The sequence below is a fragment of the Bubalus bubalis genome, chromosome 14 (genome assembly GCF_019923935.1).
Source record: "Bubalus bubalis isolate 160015118507 breed Murrah chromosome 14, NDDB_SH_1, whole genome shotgun sequence".
Taxonomy (NCBI): Eukaryota; Metazoa; Chordata; class Mammalia; order Artiodactyla; family Bovidae; genus Bubalus; species Bubalus bubalis.
The window spans coordinates 16,470,137-16,490,524 of NC_059170.1; the positions used below are offsets into that span (position 1 = coordinate 16,470,137).

Sequence of the window (20,388 nt, forward strand, 5' to 3'; positions counted from 1 at the left end):
TCACTTATCACAGTCTGTTTTCTTTCTTTATTGTTTCGGGCATCTGAACAATAATTTTCTCTCTCTCCACTGGACGGGAACTCCAGGAGGGCTGGGATATGGTCTGTTTTGCTGGATGCCCTGCACAGGGCCCCAGAAATGCAGTGGGCACTCAGAAACTATTTGTTGAATGGATGCGCCCTTAGGATCTACTCACACCTGGTCACATGAGTGCTTGGGGCCTTTCTCCGCACTGGGGATGAGCTGCACAAAGCTGTGTCCACAGGCTCAGGCTGGGTTGCCTCCTGATCTGGACGGGGCAGCTCTCAGCAGAGCTGTTCTCAGCTCCCCCCAGGCCTCCTCACGAGATGACGAAAGGGGAACAAGTCCTTTCTCACCTGGGGTATCAGCGTTCCAAAGAATTTGGTTGTCAGGCGGAACTTGGATTCCTTTGGAATCTGTAGCGAGGGAGGAAGAGAAAAGGATCTTGGAAGATTATGTTATAGATTGGGGAACAAATTCTATATGAGGGGTGAGAGAATGAATACATAAACAAACCGTGGCCAGATCACGTATGACCGAAGAATGCTGACCCAGAATGGTCAGTGACTGCCAGCTTCCCTAACTTTTGCACTGGAAAAATCAGATATGCTTTTCAAACCGATCACGTAAGATGTCTGGCTTCTGTTAGCCCCGCCTCCAGCTTGCCCACACCGACAACCTCTGTAAGAGCCTACCCAGCGCCCTCCCTTTATTTAATATAAAGCATTCCCACCCCCTACCCCTCTCACCCCAGGTGCCTTTGAGTCTGCCAAAGGCAAGAGTTCTCATTGGGATGGTCTTTGTTTATCTCCACAGGGGGACAAGTCAGGGCTCAGCATCCCTTTGATGCCTCTACAGAGGGGGAGGATCTGGCATCTCTTCTGAGAGCAGCAGAGGAGGAACCCTGTGTGGCTGGTGAGCAGGGTGGGTCCCGTTGCCCCTAGACTCTGGGGAGGATGGTCATTTCCTCATTCTATAGATGGGCAAACCGAGGCCCAGAGCAGGACTCAGCCACAGATATGGAGACAAAGACATGGAGGATGATGACCATAATGTTGATACGATGGTAAGACTGGATTACAGACAGACACACAGCAGGGATGCAGTCAATGTTAGCTGTTATCATTAGGATGCAGGGGACTTCCTCCACACTCATAAGCCTGTGCTGGGGCTGCCCAAGTAATCATATCTCATTCAACCTTCCTTACACTCTTTGGAGGAAGATACTATTATTGGTGTTTTACAGATGAGGTTCTTAGAGGCTGAATAACCAACCTAAGGTCACCAGGATGGAAAAGAGGGGAGCTGGGGTTTGAACTCAGGTCTGGCTGACTCCAGAGTTCAGACCTTGATGTTCCTGGCTGTGAACCAAGACTCAGATCCAGACCATCTACTGCACTCTCTTCCCACATTCACTCCCATTTGGCCTTACCATGTCGTCTCTGAGGGTCAGATTCAGGGCTCCAGCCTTCTGATACACGAACCCGGCCGTGTTGAAAAAATACTCAGAGATGCCCAGGTACACCATGCGGTCGTGGTCTGAGGGAAAGGCCAGCGCTGGCGGGGCAAAGGGCGGGGGGCTGCGGCGGGCCAGACTGAAAAACTCCCCCTGCGGGCAGAGGCAGCAGAGTAAGCCTGGGCATCCGTCAAGAATTACAATTCGATGTCTCCATTCCAGGAAAAAGATGCGCTAAGGATACTAATCCCGGATTCACAGAGGAGAAAGCCATGGCCTGAGACTAACAATAGAACTGCATGCCTCCTCGTGCTAATTTCTAAGTGCTTCCCCACCGAGGCTGTGTGGTAGACGAGATCACCCGCATTTTACAAGAGAGGATGCTGGTTTCCCAGGTGGCTCAGTGGTAACGAATCTGCCTGCCAATGCAGGAGATGCAGGTTTGATCCCTGGGTTGGGAAGATTCCCCTGGAGAAGGAAATGGCAACCCACTCCAGTATTCTTGCCCAGAAAATTCCATGGAGGAGTCTGGTGAGCTACAGTCCACGGGGTCACAAAGAATCGGACATGACTGAGTGACTGAGCACACAAACGCACTCGGAGGCTTGGGGAGGTGAAGTGGCTTGCCCAAGCTCACGTAAAAGGGTGAGTGCCAGAGTCAGTGATTGAACCCAGACATCTGGATTCTGGCAAGCGCATTCCTGACCATGCCATGGTCTCTGCCTCAACCTTGCAATAAGCGCAGAAATTCTCCTAAAAGAACAAGGAGAATTCTGTTTGTTTTCACTTATCAAATTAGCAAAATATTCAAGAGAGAGGTAAATTGTTTTAAACGTGTGTGTATTTTAAACTGATACTATCCAGTTTTTGGTGAGAGTATTCATGGGCTCCTGGGGAATATGTTTACATTTCTGAAGAGCAATTTGGCTACGCATTGCAAAAACCAGATCATTCACTTAGCTGAAAAACAATAATGTTGTGTTATAAAATAGCAAACTGTCGATGGATACATATGTTAGAACACCATTTATGTAAATTGTGCTTTAGTCACTAAGTCGTGTCTGGCTCTTTGCGACCCCATGTACTATAATCCACCAGGCTTCTCTGTCCATGGGATTCTTCAGGCAAGAATACTGGAGTGGGTTGCCATTTCCTTCTTCAGGGAATCTTCCCGACCCAGGGATTGAACCTGGGTCTCCTGCATTGCACGCAGATTCTTTACCGACTGAGCTATGAGGGAAGCCATTTATGTAAAATTAAAGGCCTAGAAAACATACTATATAAGAATTATTGACACCAGAGATAGATAGCAAAAGTATAAAAACTCAGGCGAGAAGGACGCACAGGGACATCATCCGCGTGATTCCCTGTGGGGTAGAGGGTCCCCAAGGGGGCCTCAGCTATTTACTTCTACAATATTTCATCTCAAAAAATATTAAAGGTAAATATGACAAAATAGTAACACTTCTAAAATCTAGGTAGTGGGTATGTGATAATGTGTAATATTCTCTATACTTTTGGATCATTATTTGCTGTTAATGATCATGACACCCATCTTATAGAGTAAATATCATGAACAACTCTTAAAAATAGCTACAAAAAAGACAAAAAATAAAAATAACGGGTGGACTTATGTACCAACCAGGAGCCATCTTTAATATATATCACTAGGTGAGAAAAGCAAGTGAAGAACAATGCAAACAGATTCTCAGTAAAACTAGATGGGCTTTCGTGTAAGTGTATATGAATGCTCAGGACCAGATTAATACCCGCCATGGCTGACAGCTATCACCTCTGGGCAGGAGCCCCGAGTGGGGGTGGGGGGGGCCAGTAAACAGGACATTCTCATTCGCTAGGGATAATCAGGTATTGTTTTAATCCTTTGTTCCATCTTATCACTTAGATTTTTTTCTACAAGTATACTATTTGGTCCAGCAATTTCACTTTCAGAAAGTAATCAAAGATGGGCAGAGACCCAGCTACAAGGATACTCATGGCAGTTCTGGTTACACTTGTGGAAAGAATGGAAAGAGCTCAGACATCCCAAGAGGGGGCACTGTCTGCGTAGCTTATCACAAGCTGTCCACTGAAAGACCCAAGAGCCAGTGAAAGGATTAGGGGAGGACATTTCACTGACGGATGTATACCTGCACCGTTCTGGTTTTAAAAGTTGTAAAACATGACGTATACATATATATGTTTATATATGTTGTTTCTGTGTGTATTTGTTTCCAGGCCTACATGTGTGTATTTTTATTTCTGCCTCTTTTACATGTGTGCATGTGTGTGTGTGATTTTCCGTGTCTGAGCAGAGGAAAGGATTGGCGGTTTGGAGAAGTGTAATTTGTGAGTCAACATACAGGTCTCAGTCATATTATTAGGGTAATTTCTCTTTCCTTCCCCCCTTCTTTCCTCCCTATTCATTTCTTCTGCTCCTATGTGGTTTCTACATTTTCTTCCAGACTTTAAATGTGTTTTAGAGAAAACAAGCAAAAATAGTAAACAGACACACCAGTTGTGGAGGGATTGAGGTACATCCGGAGGGGATTCAGAAAGTGGGACTTATTCCAGCTGAGATGGGGGAAGGCTGCTTGGGGAGTGACATCCCAGCCCAGACCCACTGGAGGATAAGAAGAAGATGGCTGGGAAGAGGAGGGGAAGGAGGAGAGGGGAGTCCAGGCAGAGGGAATGGACAAGATGAAGGCCCTGAGGCGGAAATTAGCTGGAATTGTTGAGGAGGTGCAAGGCCAGTGAGCCTGGTTGGAGGGTAGAGAGTGAGGGGGAAAGTGGCATGAAATGAAACTCACTCACTCCATCCATCCATCCAACCATCCATCCATCCATCCACTCATCCAACCATCCACTCATCAACCATCCATCCATCCAACCATCTAACCATCCATCCATCCAATATGCATTTACAGAACAGTTATTACACGCCAAGCATAGTTCTAGGTGCTGTGTATGGTAAAGAACAAAGCAATCACAGCCCCTTATCTTTCATCGTATTGAGGGAGACAGGCTTGTGACTGTTGTGTGTGTACATGAGTAATAAGTGCTGCTGAGAAAAATAAAGCAGGATATAGGGGAAGAGGAGGGTACTGTTTTAGCAATGCTGGTCCAGGAGGGCTTCTCTAGGGAGAGGATACTTGAGCAAAGACTTGAAGGAGGGAAGAGAGAGCTGCTGTCGATATCTGGGTGAGAGCCTCCTGGCTAGAAGGAGCAACAAGTGCAAAGGGCCTGGGGAGGGAGCAGTCATAGTGCATTTCAGGACTAGCAGGAAGGTCAGTGTGGCTGGAGCCAGGAGAAGGCATGGAAGGTGGACTGGGGAGAGTGGTGAGGATGCATAGGAAGGGGTTGGGGTCATTGTAAGATTTGTTTCCAAGGACGATGGGAAGCCCCCAGGTGTGGGGGTTCTGAGGCAAAGGCGTGAGGGTGTATGATTCTTGATATGAGTCTCACCTTCAGCAGCCCATCCAGGTTATTGGCTGTGGCTCTTGGAGGTGCCACCAGCGAGTAATCGACCCCAGCCACTTTGTCTAGTTTGGTTGTCACTAGGGGGAAAGAAGATGGGCCATGAGCTGGCTCCCCATGGCAGCATGTTTGGAGCCTGGGATGCAGACTCAGCATCTCCTAAAGTTAAATACAGACCTGCAGTGCTAATTCCATTCCCACTGCCTCCAAGGAGCCCTCCTCCCTGCGTGCCCCTCAAAGGAAAATGAGCCCACACCCCACATTCCCAGAATCATCAGTTCCCTCCCTTCTTCCAACAGCCCTGAGACATGGCCAAAGCAGAGTCAAGGAACAGAATGACTTGGGCTTCAGTTGAACTCTGTGTGACCTTGGACAAGTCCTTTCACTTCCTCTGAGCCACTTGTTTTCATTTGTAGGATGGGGTACTACTAACGACTTTGCAGATGCCCTGTACATGGTAGGGGCTCAAAAGCCAGAAAGAGTCATTATTGCAGTGATAACATCCCAGGATGAGCCCAAACTGGCTTCAAGTCTGATCGGTTTCTCTGTTTCCAGCATTAATCAATGAGGATTAAATGAATATTGGTTTCTCCTTTAGCCCTGCTTTCCCATGTTAGAGGGAATAAACTGAGTCTCAGAATATGTAATTAGTCCTGGATGGCAAAGCTTGTGAGTGACAAGGCTGGGACTCAAACCAAAATCTTTTTCCTGCCCGGTGAGGCTAAACCTGGGACCCTGAAACTGCGTTGAATACACCCAGGATGAGCTCTGCACCTGGAGGGGCTGGGACAGTGCCCAGAAGAAGGAAATGTATCTGAAATGGACAAGTACCACATGCAGGTCACACTAGGCTCTGTGGGGAGGCAGCCCTGGTAGAAGTTTGGGGCACAGGCTCTGGAGTAGGAAAACCTGAATTTGGATCATATTTCTGCTTCTTACTGGCCCTGTGAGTTTGGGCAAGTCACGGCTCCTGTTTCCTGGTGTAAATTTGGCAGAAAACAGTGATCTCAATGCGGCATTGGGAGACCAAGAGGAAACATTACTGCTGGGTACATGACACATGTTGACACTTTGCCAGATGGGTCTTCCTGCACCTTCTGCAACCCTTCACAATTTACTGAGCACTTGGGGAAAGAGAAGATTGTGTCCATTTTAAAGATATGGAAACTGAGTCATTGAGAGGGCAAGTGACCAACCTTAGATCTCAGATCAGCTATGTATCTCTGGCTTCAGGGGGCTGTGGGTACTTGTTGTTTGTAGGGAAACCTTGTAGGGTTTCTCTTCCATTTAACTCCCAGACCTGCTACAAGGACCTGGCCCCAAGGGATCTGATACTAATTACCATTTGAAAATAACCTGCTCTACTCATTCCCACCCAAGCCTAGGCCTGCCTAGGAAACTTGCTGGCTCCATCACACTCTCCCTATCTCCCTTCTATCCCAACTTCCCCCTCCCCCTTCTACCCCAGGTTCCCCCTCCCCTTCCACCCCAGCCTTCTTAGCCCTGCCCATTTCTTACCTGGCAGCGTCTGCAAATAAGGCTGCAGCTTGGAGGACACGGTACTAGTCACCACCTCGCAGATCTTGGGAGAATAAAAGAAAAGATCAGTGAAGGCTTCCCATAGTGGACAGTGTCCTTTAGGAATAATTATCTGGACAGGTTTTGCTTGTCTTGAATGTTTCCTTGAAAATCATGTAGCTACTCAAGCTTTCCCTTTTCTCTTTGGCCACCAGGAAGCTCAGAGTCCAACATATAGCTTGGAAATAGTAGCTGTATATGACTGTATGGGAGCTTCCCAGGTGGTGCTAGTGACAAAGAACCTGCCTACCAATGCAGGAGGTGCAAGAGACGTGGGTTCTATCTCTGGGTTGGGAAGATCCCCTGGAGAAAGAAGTAGCAACCCACTCCAGTTATCTTGCCTGGAAGACCTCATGGACAGAGGAGCCTGGCGGGCTACAGTCCATGGGGTCACAAAGAGTCGGACATGACTGAACAACTGAGCACACATATGACTGTATGAGATGCATATCTGCGTTTTATTTCCTACTCAGATTCTAAAACCCATTTTATAATCTACTTTGCTGTGTATTTTGACTACCATGCATGGGTATTTTTTTCTCTTAATATTTGACAGAGTGCTTTCAGATAGATGGTTGATATCTCCTTACCCACATTGTCAGTGTCTTTGACTGGAAGACCAAGGTCTCCCATCTGGAAGACTGCACAAGCCTCCTTGGTTTCCCCAAGACTCCTGCCCTGCTCTTGGCCCCTCCAGCCATTCTCACGGCAGCCAGACTAATTGATCTAAAGCACAGATCTGGCCAGGTCATCCCCTTGCCTAATACCTTCAATGGCTCCCCACTACCCTCTGGAGAAAACCCAAGCTCACTTGGCTTGGAAGACAGGCTCTGGGGTTTCCTGGAAGCTGATGGTTTATTAATGGGAAGCTAGCCCAAGAAACCACCCCTTTTCTCAGCTGAAGAGGTTGGCTTGTAGGGGATGGGGGTTAGAGTGAAAGCAGGGTTGGGGGAACACACTGGTCTGTGTCTGTCCTTCATACCAGTTCCAGTCTCAGGACATAGCTTGGCTACACTCTAGTCTAGCAGCTTCATCAGCTGCACGTTTTCTGGGTGGGGCTCACCACCAAGGTGGAGAAGGCACTGGCACCCCACTCCAGTACTCTTGCCTGGAAAATCCCATGGAAGGAGGAGTCTGGTGGGCTGCCGTCTATGTGGTCACACAGAGTTGGACACGACTGAAGCGACTTAGCAGCAGCACCACCACCACCAAGGGGGTTCTGGGGTGGGGGATGAGAAAGGAGGCCGGAGGGATATGAGGGTTCAGCAGGAAAGAACAGTAGTTTCTCTGCAGAGAGGGACGACGTCGGGGAAGGCAGAGGTGGCTCAAGTGTGGGGGAGTTTGCTGAGGGTGCGTGACATGAGCCTTAGTCTCTTGCTAGATTCCCAGGAAAATTGACATGACACATTGTAGAGCTGGACTTGCGCTCCCTAAGGGCTGTAGGGGACTGCTGAAGAGGTCTGGATGAGAGCGAAAGTGTCCCGCCATGCGTGAGGTTTGCGGACACCGCGGGCCCCACCCACTTTGACGGGGGCGGGCTGAAACTCTAAGCCCCTCCTACCTTGCTGGTCATGGACTTTTGCAGCAAAGACTCGATTCGTTTGCGGAAGAGTTGGATCAGCCACCTGGATTGACATGTAGGGACAGGCGTGAGGCTTTCCAGGTACTCCCCAGGCTGTGCTCAGAAGGCTGCCTCATCTGGGAAGCCTTCGTCCCTCTCCCGAAGAGGCTTAACCGCCCTCATCCCTGGGCTCCGACTCTGTACACCCCCATCAGACCCTTCTTCTGCTGTGTTCAGTGACTGGTCATGAGGTTATTTCTTACACAGGTGCACAGCGGGAACCCTGCCCCGTCCCAGCCTCATTCCTCACCACTCCCTCTCTCTCTGTCCTCCAGCCCCACAGCTCGGCCATGTCCTCCTGTGTCCTCTGCTTCCTCCCACCACAGGACCTTTGCACACGCTGTTCACTCTGCTTAAAACACCCACTCCCCAGTCTAATTAACTCCTACTTCTTTTCATCTCAATTCAAATGTCATTTCATCAAAGAACTGGGCAACCGCCAGACTAGGTCAGAACCTTCTGTTCTATGTGTTCACCACACGTTGTACCTCTTTTTCCTACTTCTAATATCCTTTTGTAATTCCTTGTGAGCCATTCATTAATGCAATGATTTGATTAATAGCTGTCTTCCCCACAGGCTGCAACTTCAAGAGAACCGGGACTGTGAAGCTAAGAATCTGGGGGCTGGGAGTCCTGGATTGAATCCCTTCTCAATTCTCATTAGGTATGAAAACTCAGGCTACTTCCTATTCTTTCTGTGCCTTGATCTTCTCCTCTGAAAGTGGGGTAATAATAGACTAACCTCGTAGAGTCTTTGTGTGGACAGGATGGGATAAGGCTCATGTCTGAACAGTGCTAGGCATCCATCAGCCCTCCAATCCCTGTCAGCAAGGCCAGATTTTTAGTGACTACTGCTCTGTCTTAAACACAATGAACAAGCCTCATGCACAGCAGTTTCTTAGTTGATATTTGTTAGTTGGATGGAGAGATGAATGCCTACAGGCTTGTGATAAGGATTAATAACTTGGTGCACTAAAAGTGTTTAGTGCAGAGCCTGCAGCATAATAAGTGCTCAGTGAAAGTTTGCTGAATGAATATTGAATGAGCAAGGGACCCTTCAAGGCAGGGAGGGTGTATTCCATCTGTGAACCTTTGTATCTTCCTTACATCTGAGACCTTTGGACAAGGCTGACATGGAAGTGGCATTTGGGATGTGCTTTCTGAATACAAGAATGATTAGGATAATCCTGTCCCTCCTCCCAGGACTTCCCAGGTGGCTCAGTGGTAAAGAATCCACCTGCAATGCAGGAGATGTGTGTTTAATCCCTGAGTCGGGAAGATCCCCTGGAGGAGGAAATGGCAACCCACTCCAGTATTCTTGCCTGGAGAATCCCATGAACAGAGGAGCCTGGTGGGCTACAGTCCATGGGGTCGCAAAGAGCCGGACATGACTGAGTGATTGAGCACACATACACATTCATCCCTCCTCCCATCCACAGCCCCAGGAGGTCATACCCCAGGCTGCTGCCAGAGATGTGTATGCGGACGGTGTTGATGCGACTGCTGCAGCTGGAGCAGGTAACAGTGGAGTGGCCCGAGGCAGGGTCATAGCCCAGGTTCAGACCCGCCAAAATAGAGATGCCCTCTACACTCAGGTCAAAGTTGCCGCCGAGTTTGCTGAAGGGAAACACAAAGACGAGACTTGGAGCAAGCATTTTCTCCCCTCTGCCAGTCAAACTTCACACCAATGCTGGAAGGTAGGTTTTGCTATTATCCCCACTCAGGATGAGGAGATGGAGTTCAGAGAGGGAAGGCCGCTTGCCCAGTGTCACACAGCAGCTGAGTGAAAGAACCAGAATTCCAACTCGAAGCTTGAAGCCGTGTCTGCCTGGCAGAACCCTCCTCTTATCCACTGCCTCAGCCTCTGCCTGTGCTGTGTGGCACTGGGAGTGTTTCTCAACCTCTCTGAGCTTCAGTTTCCTTACTCAGACCTTGGACCAGCAGTGGGACACTAGTTTTGCCACTAGAAAGCTGAGTTTTGGGGAGGGACGTGTCTTTAATTAATTAATGACTTGGTTCATTAAATGGGGTTAATAACTACTCCCTCCTGAAATGAGTTTGGGATAAGACAGTGGATGTGCATGTAATTTGTCAACTCTTCTATAACGTGAGGAAGTATTGCTATTTATTTGTTTATGATCAGTAAGTGAAATGATAGATGTGAAAGAGCTCACATGAAAAATTAAGCAAGTCCCTCTGCTGTATAACACAGGGAACCCTGCTCAATGTTATGTGGTAGCCTGGAATGGGAGGGAAGTTTGGGGGAGAATGGATGCATGTATATGTATGGCTGAGTCCCTTTGCTGTCCACCTGAAACTATAACAGCATTGTTAATATAAAATAAAAAGCTAAAAAAAAAAAGAAAAATGAAGCAATGCTTATTGTGGGGAATGACAGATCAGCAGTCCTTATAACGAAGGGCAGACCTGGGCCTCTGTCCTCATCAAAGGGCCTGTTTGCTCCGGGATTCCTCACAAAGGAGAAGTTGCTAACACGACAGCTCAGCCTGAACCCCTGTCACCGCTGCACAGTCACTGCAGTGAGAGCCCGATATTTAGATTCACAGTTGTGATTTGGATGATTGGCCCCAATTTCCACCCTCCCTGCATCCATACCCTCTCCATTGCCTGTCTTGGGAGGATACGTGTGTATTTCCATGTTCTTGACTTTGGACTTGGGCACATGACTTGTTTTGGCCAATGGTATATGAGTAGAAGTAACTATGGCCCAGTTCAAAGTCTAGGGCTTAGTATGCTTCTGGTCACCCTCTGCTCTAAGAACATGCTCTGTGTAGCTCATTCATTGGTCCAGGGAAGAGGAGGAGATCCATGTTGAACAGGGCCACCTCTAGCTGAGGCGAACCTATGGCAGGGAACCCCAGCCAACACATAGATACATAAGTGGAGATATATGACTTGCTTTAGGTCACTGAGTTTGGGATGGTTTGTAACACAGCAACTGCTAACTGATAAAGGGGTAAAGTAAAGGTCCCACTTAGCCTTCCCTCCTAAGCCATATGTACCAACTCAGCCTTGCTGGTGTCCTGCATTGAGATATGGAAACATGCTCAGCTATTAACCAAGAGTTATGTTAAAACTTCGGAGAAGGCAGTGGCACCCCACTCCAGTACTCTTGCCTGGAAAATCCCAAGGACGGGGGAGCCTGGTGGGCTGCGGTCTATGGGGTCGCATAGAGTCGGACATGACTGAACCTACTTAGCAGCAGCAGCAGCAGCATGTGAAAACTTCTTTTGTGAAAAATTTTCCCAGTAGCTCTGAGGGGGCAGATGGTATTCGGCCAGGCAAAAATTCGGCATGCTTGAGATCTTGGCTCTCCTCTCTTCCAAGTATCACCAAGAGCTTACCCCCACACTCAATAAACAGCAAGCTTGGAAACTCACATGAAGTTCTTTCGTGCCTTCCATTTTCCTCTGATCTTGATACTGGCATCTCTGATAGAGAGATCAAGGCCCTTATCTGGCAACGGTCTTATCTGGGAATTGGGAAGATTGAATCCTTGAATAACCATGCTGCAAGGAAGAAACGATCAGTTAGTCTCCTCCGGGTCCCCACAAGGACTCAGTCAATGGTCAGTGCAGACTCATTCCCCTCCAGCCTGGTCCTTTACCCCATCCATTTTAAGAGAGCCCAAAAGTTATGATGAGAGCAGCCTTGGGAACTCTATGGCTAGGCTTTAAAGTCAGGCAAATCTGCATTTGAATCCTGCTCTTCAATTTACTTTTGTGTGATCCTGGCCACATCGCTTAATCATCCTGAGTCTCAGTTTCCTCATTTGTAAAGCGGGCACAATAACTTCTCTCTTGCAGGGTGTGTGATGATCAGTGAAGATAACAAATGTAATTCCATTGACTACATGTTCTGTAAGGGGTGGAATGTGTCTGTCTTTTTTTCACTATTGTACAGTAGCAAAGCCTGCTGAATCAGACACATAGTAGGTGCTCAAAAATATCTGCTAAGTGAGTGCATAAAATTCGTTAGAGGACATTTATGGGTTTTCTCCCCAGCACCCACATCCCTCTCTTGTTAATAACAGAACTGCCATTTTTACTTTGGAGGAACTCTTCCCCACATCTAGCCCATGCTGCTCCCAAGAAAGTTGACTTCACAGGTCATCTTCAGGGGGTGGAGCTTGAGACTTCAGTACAAGCTCATTCGTGTTTTCTATTCCCTGGCCACAGTGATTGGTCCAGCAGTGTGTATGGACCTAAAATGGGCCAATCAGAGTGAATCTTAGGAGTTTTGCTTGAGTGGTAAGAAGATGGTGCCTTCCTCCTATAGGGCTGGAAGTGCTGAGAAGATGCTGATGGCCTCTTTATAGGGACATCCTACCCAAGAATTAGCCTTTCCAGAGGGAAGAGATGCTGAGAGATAGCAAGAGAAAAACAGGGTCCAGTGATATTTGAGCCTTCCTCAAGCTGAACCTGAAGCGAGTCCTCTGAGCCCCTACATTCTGGTTAAGGTCATTTCTGATTAGGTTTTCTGTCATAGAAACCTCACCTCCGCCCCTAATCCCAATTAAAATAAGGGCTTGGCACAGAGTTTGGGGATTTATGACATCCCCTTGGGAGTCACAGTGAGTGCCTGAAAGACAGTTTAGGTGGTTTCTTCCACACGCAGCTTGGGGACTGTATCCCCTCAGAATGATGTAAACATTAGCTTTGGGATCCTCTAACCTCTCTGAGTTTAGGAATTTGTGGCTCTATGAGTCTAGGTCTTGGTGGCCCCAACGCATGACAGTCCTGAACACGGAGGACTGAGCAGGACAGGGCTTACCTGAAGAAGCTGTATTGCCCTTTCCCGAGGTATTTTATCTTAAAGTTTCCTGAGAAATTGGGAATTGTTATCTTCTCCAACTCCTTCTGCAGAGTAAGCACTCCCTGCTGGCAGGCTGAGAGGAGAGAGAGGAGGCAGAGGTCAGAGGCATGTAGCTGGTTCATAGCAGAGACGGTGGGATTGGAGGGTCTATAGCAGGGCTCAGTTAAGGGCTCTTGTCAATGCCCCGATAATAAATATTTTCTGCTTTTTAGATCTTACTGTCTCCGTCACAACCACTCAGCTCAGATGTTATTGTACAAAAGCAGCCATAGACAGTAAGTCAATGAATAGGTATGGCTTTGTTACAATAAAACTTTACTGATAGAAAATGAAATTTGAATTTCATATCAGTGTCACTAGTGGTAAAGAACCCGCCTACCAATGCAAGACACATGAGAGACATGGGTTCGATCCCTAGGTCAGGAAGATCCTCTGGAGGAGGGCATGGCTACCCACCCCAGTATTCTTGCCTGGAGAAACCCATGGACAGAAGAGTCTGGCTAGCTGAAGTCCATGGGGTCGCAAAGACTTGGACACTGAAGACTGAAGTGAGTTAGCATACACAGCACACACATCATTTTCACACGGCCTGAGACCAGATTCTCCTTTTGATTTTTTTTCCAGCCATTTAAAAATGTAAAAGCCATGCTTAGTCCCTGGGCCATACAAAAACGTGGTGACCCAGATTTGGCCTACGGGCTATTGTTTGCCAACACTTAGTTTGAAATATCACCCACTTCAAACACCCAGTCATGCATCCTATGGGTGTTTATTGATCATCTGCGTTGTGCTCTGCCTTCACAGATACTGCGTCTCTCCGGGTTTTGGACTCCCTTGCCACAGGATCTTTGCATGCACCTTTCCCACTGCCTGGGAAACCTTTTCCTCTCATCTTCACCTGGTCAGCTTCTAGTCATCATTTCTTCTAGGAACTTTCTCTGGTCTATCAGAAGAGTGCGATCCTGCTTGTTATCATTCTCACAATGCTGTGGGTATCTCTTTTGGAGCTCGCATTACCTTTTGTAATTATGCAACTATTCATGTGATTTTCCGATTAATATCTCTCTCCCCTACTAGATGTAAGCCGCCCAAGGCCAGGGACGGATGTCACAGACATCCGCCACATTTACCTCAGGGACTAGAACCTAATACCTGATGGATGACTAAATAAATGAATGTCCCCAGGATCAGGAATTCTGCCATCTGTTATTACATAGTTAACAGCGTCAGAGAACCAGTTAGATGGCAAACACATTAAATGAGAAGAGTAAGCAGTAAAATGATGGATCCCAGGATTTGCGTTTTTCCAAGAGCCAGTTAAGCATACTAATAATAACAATAGTAATAATAATAGTAACAACAACAACATTTATCAGGTTCTTACTCTGTTCCTGGCACAGTTCTGGGCTCCATGCATGTATTAAGTTACATACATGTAACTGAACATACGCGAATCTGAACAATCCTGGGTAGTAGGTCTTGTTGAAAAGAACTGATTTGGAACCCGGGTCTCCCACACTGCAGGAAGTCTTTACCAACCGAGCCACCAGGGAAGAAGCCCAGTGGGTCTTGTTACACCTCCCAATTCACAGACGAGGAAACAGACTCAGAAACGTGACCACACAGCTGTCAGATGAGGGAGGCAGCATCTGAATTCAGGCCTTCTGTTCCCAGAGCCCATGCCCTGGGACAGCCCTTCTGGGGGTCCAAAAGTAAACCAAGCACAGACTGGCACTACCCAGAGAGAAATTAAAATGTGGGATGGCCACCGTCTGTGGATCTGCAGGGGCTGGGTCTTGAAGGGTCTCTAATACCAAGCCCAGGACACCTTCTGAAGGCACTCGGGAGCCGCTGAATAGTGTCAGTAATGAGGGTCCTGAACCAATATGCTGCACCTCAGGACACTCACTGATGGCTGAATGGGGTGTGAGTAGAAGGAGGGACCGAGGCTGCTCTGACAGAATGTGAAGACGTTTGGGCTTAAAGGCTGAGCCCAAGTCTCTGCTCCCGGGAAGCGACCAGAGGCACCCCAGGTCTGGGTACAGGGCAGGGGCATAATCCTTTCTCCTAGCTCACAGGGAGCCTTCCGTCTGCAACCCTGGGATTCACAGGTGTCCTGCCTGGGCTGGGGTAGGAATTCAGGGATGGAATACCAGGTCTCCTTGGTCCTGTCCGGGGCTTCCCTGATAGCTCAATTGGTAAAGAATCCACCTGCAATCCAGGAGACCCTGATTCGACTCCTGGGTCAGGAGGATCCTCTGGAGAAGGGATAGGCTACCCACTTCAGTATTCTTGGGCTTCCCTTGTGGCTCAGCTGGTAAAGAATCCACCTGTAATGCAGGAGTCCTGGGTTCGATCCCTGGGTTGGGAAGATCCTCTGGAGAAGGGAAAGACTTCCCACTCCAGTATTCTGGCCTAGAGAATTCCATGGACTGTATAGTCCATGGAGTTGTAAAGAGTCGGACATGACTGAGCGACTATCACTTCACTTTGGTCATGTCCTGATTCCTCCGGAGGTCCACCGCCCCTGAGAGCCTGCCTTCTCCTGGGTCTGATGTCTCGGGCACTGGCTGTCCCCCACTGTTCTGCAGGTCATCTCTCTGCCACCGAGAGGCAGCATTGAGCAGCCCCACGCCGATACATCACAGACCAGAGCTCAGATCAGGCCACCCCCTTCCCCTTCCCTCCTTCCAGTCTGTCTGCTCATCTGTAAAGGTCACTAGTAACATTTTGTGCTTTTAGCATAGTGCCTAGACCGATATGAGCAGGTCAGGAGGCTGCTTCATAACATTCTCTGCTGTGTCTGGGCCTGAGGGAGTGGCCTGGGGGGGATCCTCTCTGTGGCACCCGGGTGGCTACTGTGCAGAGTGTGGCTGCCAAGCACCACCGCTCCTCACAGAGCCTGAGCTCGGCCCACGCTGAGGACTGAGCCAGGGGCTGCCAGACGAGTATCAGGGCTGAGAACCAGCTAGGAAGGAAGTGAAGGGCCCAAGCCCGAATCGGTTATTGGGTAGAGGGAGGGGGACCATGAGGGGCCTGAGCACTGGACTCAGAGTCCTCCAGACTAGGGTTCCATCTCCCCCGCTGCGACCTCCCAGCTCTGTGACCTTGGGTAACTCACCCTGGCCCAGCTTCTTGCTCTGTAAGACGGGGTGAGAGGGCCACCTTGAAGGAGCAGTGAGCAGGCCATACCCTGGATTTAAGGGCTGCATACGGCAGGTGCTCAGTCAGTGATGGGAGAGAAGGAAAGGAAGGCAGCCAGTTACCATAGTCCAGGCCCTTCTGGGTGATCCTGACCACGATGCCAGGGTTGGTAGTCGTCACAGCTGTGCCCACGGCGGCCAGCACCACCAGGGTTGCCCACCTCCGCGCGGTGTCAGGGCCTCTGGCCATGTCTTCGTCCTGCAGAGCTGCCAAAACCTCGAGGTCTTGGAGGGGAACCAGGGACCTATAAAGGAGGCAGCTGTGGAAATGCAAGTCAGGAGAATGGAGAAAGGAGGAAGGAACACGAGCAGGGGCGGAAGAGGGGGTGGGCGGCTGCCTGCCTGCGGTTCCCCACCGTGTGGTGGGGCCACGGCCCCAGAACAGGCAGCAGTGGAGCCTGGGAGCCCTGTGTGTGTGTGTGTGTACGTGTGCATGTGCTGTGTGTGTGTGTATGTGTGGCATGTGTGTATGTATGTGTGTTGTGTGTGTGGTTGCGTTTGGTGGGTGTGTGTGTGGTGTGGTATGTTGTATGTATGTGTGATGCGTGTATGCATGTGTGGTGTGTTTGTGTGTGGGGTGTGTGTGTATGTATGCTTGGGGTGTGTGTGGTATGGTATATGTGTACGTATTGTGGTGTGTGTATGTATGCATGTGTGATGTGTGTATGATGTGTGGTGTATGTGTATGTATGTGTGGTCTATGTGTATGTATGTGTGGTGTGCAGTGTGCATGTATGTGTGTTGTGTGTGGGATTGTGTTTGGTGTGTGTGCATATGTGGTGTGGTATGTTGTATATATGTATGTGTGATGTGTTTGTATGTGGTGTGTGTGTATATGTTTAGGGTGTGTGTGGTATGGTGTATGTGTATGTATGTGTGGTGCGTGGTTCTGTGTGGTGTGTGTGTATGTATGTATATGTGGTGTGTGTGTGTGTGTGGTGTGTGTGGTATGTGTAAGTCAAGACCTGGCTCTGAGCGTCATTCCCCTCCCCTTCCCCCCTCCCTGAACCCTCCACCCAAATCCCTCCATCCAAGGACTTCCTGGAAGCTGGGTGGTAGGTATATCAGAGTTGATTATATTTTTTGTCTTCTTTTTTTATGCTCTACTGAGGTATAATTGGCAAAATTGTACACAGTTGCTGCTTGAACAACACAGGTTTGAACTGTGAAGGTGCATTTGTATATGGATTTCCTTCAATAAATATGTACTGCCGTCCTGCACCACCTGTGGGTGGTTGAATCCATAGATGTGGGAACTTGGATATGATGGAACTGCGTATATGGAGGTCTGACGCTAAATTATACTCGAATTTTTGACTGCTTGGGATGTCAGCACCCCTAGCCCCTGCATTGTTTAAGGGTCAAATGTACATTTAAAGTGTACAATGTGATAATTCAATATATGTATACATTGTGAAGTGATTGCCACAACCAAACTAATTAGCTCATCTTTCTCTTCACGTGGTTATCATTTGGTGTGTGTAGGGAGAATGAAGATTTACTCTTTTAACAAATTCCAAGTATATAGTATTCTTAACTGCAATTATCATGCTATACATTAGATCCCCAGAACTTACTCATTTTATAACTGAGAATTGTATTTTTCTTTCTACTTTTGATTTCCTTGGTATTTTCCACAGTAAAACCTTTAAGGAAACAGAGCCTGAACCATTTTCTTGTCCTGAGAGGCAATAGTGGTAATAATTAAATGCTTGAATTTTGAGTCTGGTATTTTAACTGGTTTTAAAGCTCAGCTTTGCTACTTTGTGGTGGTTTGACTTTGGTCAAGCCACATAACCTCTCTGAACCTCAGTTCCTCTTTGTAAAGTGATGATAACCAGAGTACACCCCCCACCTCGGGTTATTGTGAAGACATAAAGGGCTTTAAATCATGTAAAGCACTTAACACAATACCCCATGCATAATATGCTCACAAATGGTAGCTATTACTGTCAATCTGACTTTCAAAGCAATCCATGTTCATGGGCCAAAATTTGAGAAAGAACCAAAAAAAATATAAATGAAAATTACGTGCAATTCCCAGTTCCAGAGAGGGCAAGCAGAAGTGTATTTTAGAGTATTTCTCTCCTCGCTCCCCACTTTTGGTAAGTGTAGATTAGGTATGTCTTTCAACACAGAAATATGTAATCAACGCCGGTTTTGTGAAGTTCCCTTTTTTAAGAACAGTATGTGCGGTTCTCTGTTTTTCATTGCTTCCTTACCCTACAGTTTTCTTCACCAGGCTTTTGTTCTTATACCTTTTCCCCTTTCCTTTGACATATGTGAAGCCTGAGGCTTCGAGAGGGGAAGTGTTCTTTCCACAGTCACGCAGCTAGGCTGCTAGCAGAGCTGGGATTCAAGCGCAGACGCATCCCACACCAACCTGAGTCCTTCAGCATCTTGGGAGCTGGGGCGGGGTGCGGGTGGGGGTGGCATCAGCACACACACTCCCCACCCTCCCTCCAACTTTCCAGATGGAATTCTGTCTGCTAGGCCCCTGCCCCTCCCTTTGCAGCAGCCTCAGGCCCAGTGTGGGCGGGAACCCCACCAGGCAGCATGGCACCATCTCCATGGTGATGAGAGGAGGGGCGGGGCTGCAGAGAGGAAGGCCAGCTTCTCTCCTGCTGGGTTCTCATCAGCCCCCTGACGCCCTGTCTCCCTGACTCTGATTTGATGAAAATCTAATGAAGCCCATTGAGCCTGGAGGACATGAGACTTTCTGAGTTTTTTTTCTTTCTTCTCTTTCCACTGTTTCTAAAAGGATCTCCCTTCCTGCCGCCACCCACCACAACCAAGAATCCTTCTGGCTTGCTGTAGAATGAAAACAGTGGCTATGGACAGAGCATCTACTATGACATTTTATATATATTGTCTTCAAGCCTTTAAATAACCAGTGAAAAGTGATGAAATTGTTAATCCCTCAGTGTGTCCCATGGATAGTAGCCTGCCAGGCTCTTCTGTCCATGGGATTTCTCAGCCAAGAACACTGGAGTGGGTTGCCATTCCCTGCTCCAGGGGATCTTCCCAACCCAGGGATCAAACCCGAGTCTCCTGCATTGCAGGTGGATTCTTTACCATCTGAGCTACCAGGGAAACCCCAAATAACCTGTGAGAGAGGAATAATTATCCTCCATTTTGAAGATAAGGAAACTGAGTCACAAGGCAATTATGTCCCTGTCAAGGTCGCAGTGCCTTTCATGGAGAGAAATATTCTCCTCTCTTCCTGGGGTAGTTTCTAAGAGAACTTGTCACCCTGGGTCTTCACCCTAGCTCTGCCTTCCTGGGCCCCCATATTCCCGTGTCTGTATCCATACAAGGAAGACACAGGCCAAAACACACAGACTGATGACTTGTCAGAAAATCCATTTTTTGAAAAGTTATCTTACACAGTTTGGAATACCTGCAGCTCTAACTGCCCTAAATTCCAGAGTTCCCTGGGTCCAGGCAGATAGTGCCTCTGTGAGGATATCAGACAGGAAAGGGGTATTACAAGGAAACTCACAGAATGATAACTTAAAGTGCCACAACGTAAGAATCTTAAAACCAACTGGCAATAAGCCAGCCCCACTGGCTTATGATGCTTATGCTCAGTCAAATCCAGATGAGTCCATCAGCAAACCTCTGACCTCCTTTTTGGTTCTGCCCCTGGCCATGGTGGGGCCCCACTGCTTCAGACCTGACTCTTTACTTGGTGTGAGTGACAGTGTCTTCAACCCAAGCAACAGAAATCCCCAGCTCACATTGGCTTCAACAGTCTACCCATATCTCAGAGATGAAGTCCAGAGAGAGAGCAGGTTTGAGGATCTGATTAATTCAACAGCTAACAAGACTTCCCTGGCCATCCAGTGGTTAAGACTGCACTTTCACTGTAGGAGCTGTGGATTTGATCCCTGGATGGAGCACCTTTATGATCCCACATGCTGTTTGGCCAGGAAAAAAAACCCCACCAAATTTGCAACAAAAATGCGAATTTAAAAAATTCATTAATTAACAGACATTTACCATCTCTCCACACCTGTCTGCTCTGCCACCCTAGTATCTCAGATTTACCCTTAAACTGGCTGCTTTCATGGTTGTGTGAAATAAAATTCATATTTTATGGCAAGACAAGAAAAATGTAAACATAAAAAATGTATTTCTGTCCTTTGGCTTCCTCTCTCCCTTCTACTGTGCATTGTGTATCTGCGTTAGGCATCGAC

At 48.0% G+C, this 20,388-nt stretch overlaps 1 protein-coding gene across 1 annotated transcript in view; it reads right to left on the reverse strand.

Moving 5' to 3' along the window:
• BPI (bactericidal permeability increasing protein) overlaps positions 1-20,388 on the reverse strand; it is a 47,002-nt gene that overhangs the window by 12,779 nt on the left and 13,835 nt on the right. Inside the window, exons 2-10 of the mRNA XM_006051744.4 lie at positions 16,253-16,449; positions 12,945-13,059; positions 11,552-11,680; positions 9,606-9,767; positions 8,091-8,154; positions 6,470-6,533; positions 4,940-5,031; positions 1,454-1,630; positions 378-437 (exon numbers count right to left, since the gene is read on the reverse strand). Coding sequence (XP_006051806.4) covers positions 378-437; positions 1,454-1,630; positions 4,940-5,031; positions 6,470-6,533; positions 8,091-8,154; positions 9,606-9,767; positions 11,552-11,680; positions 12,945-13,059; positions 16,253-16,379 — 990 coding nt within the window. The 5' untranslated portion in view covers positions 16,380-16,449. The remainder of the gene's footprint in view (positions 1-377; positions 438-1,453; positions 1,631-4,939; positions 5,032-6,469; positions 6,534-8,090; positions 8,155-9,605; positions 9,768-11,551; positions 11,681-12,944; positions 13,060-16,252; positions 16,450-20,388) is intronic.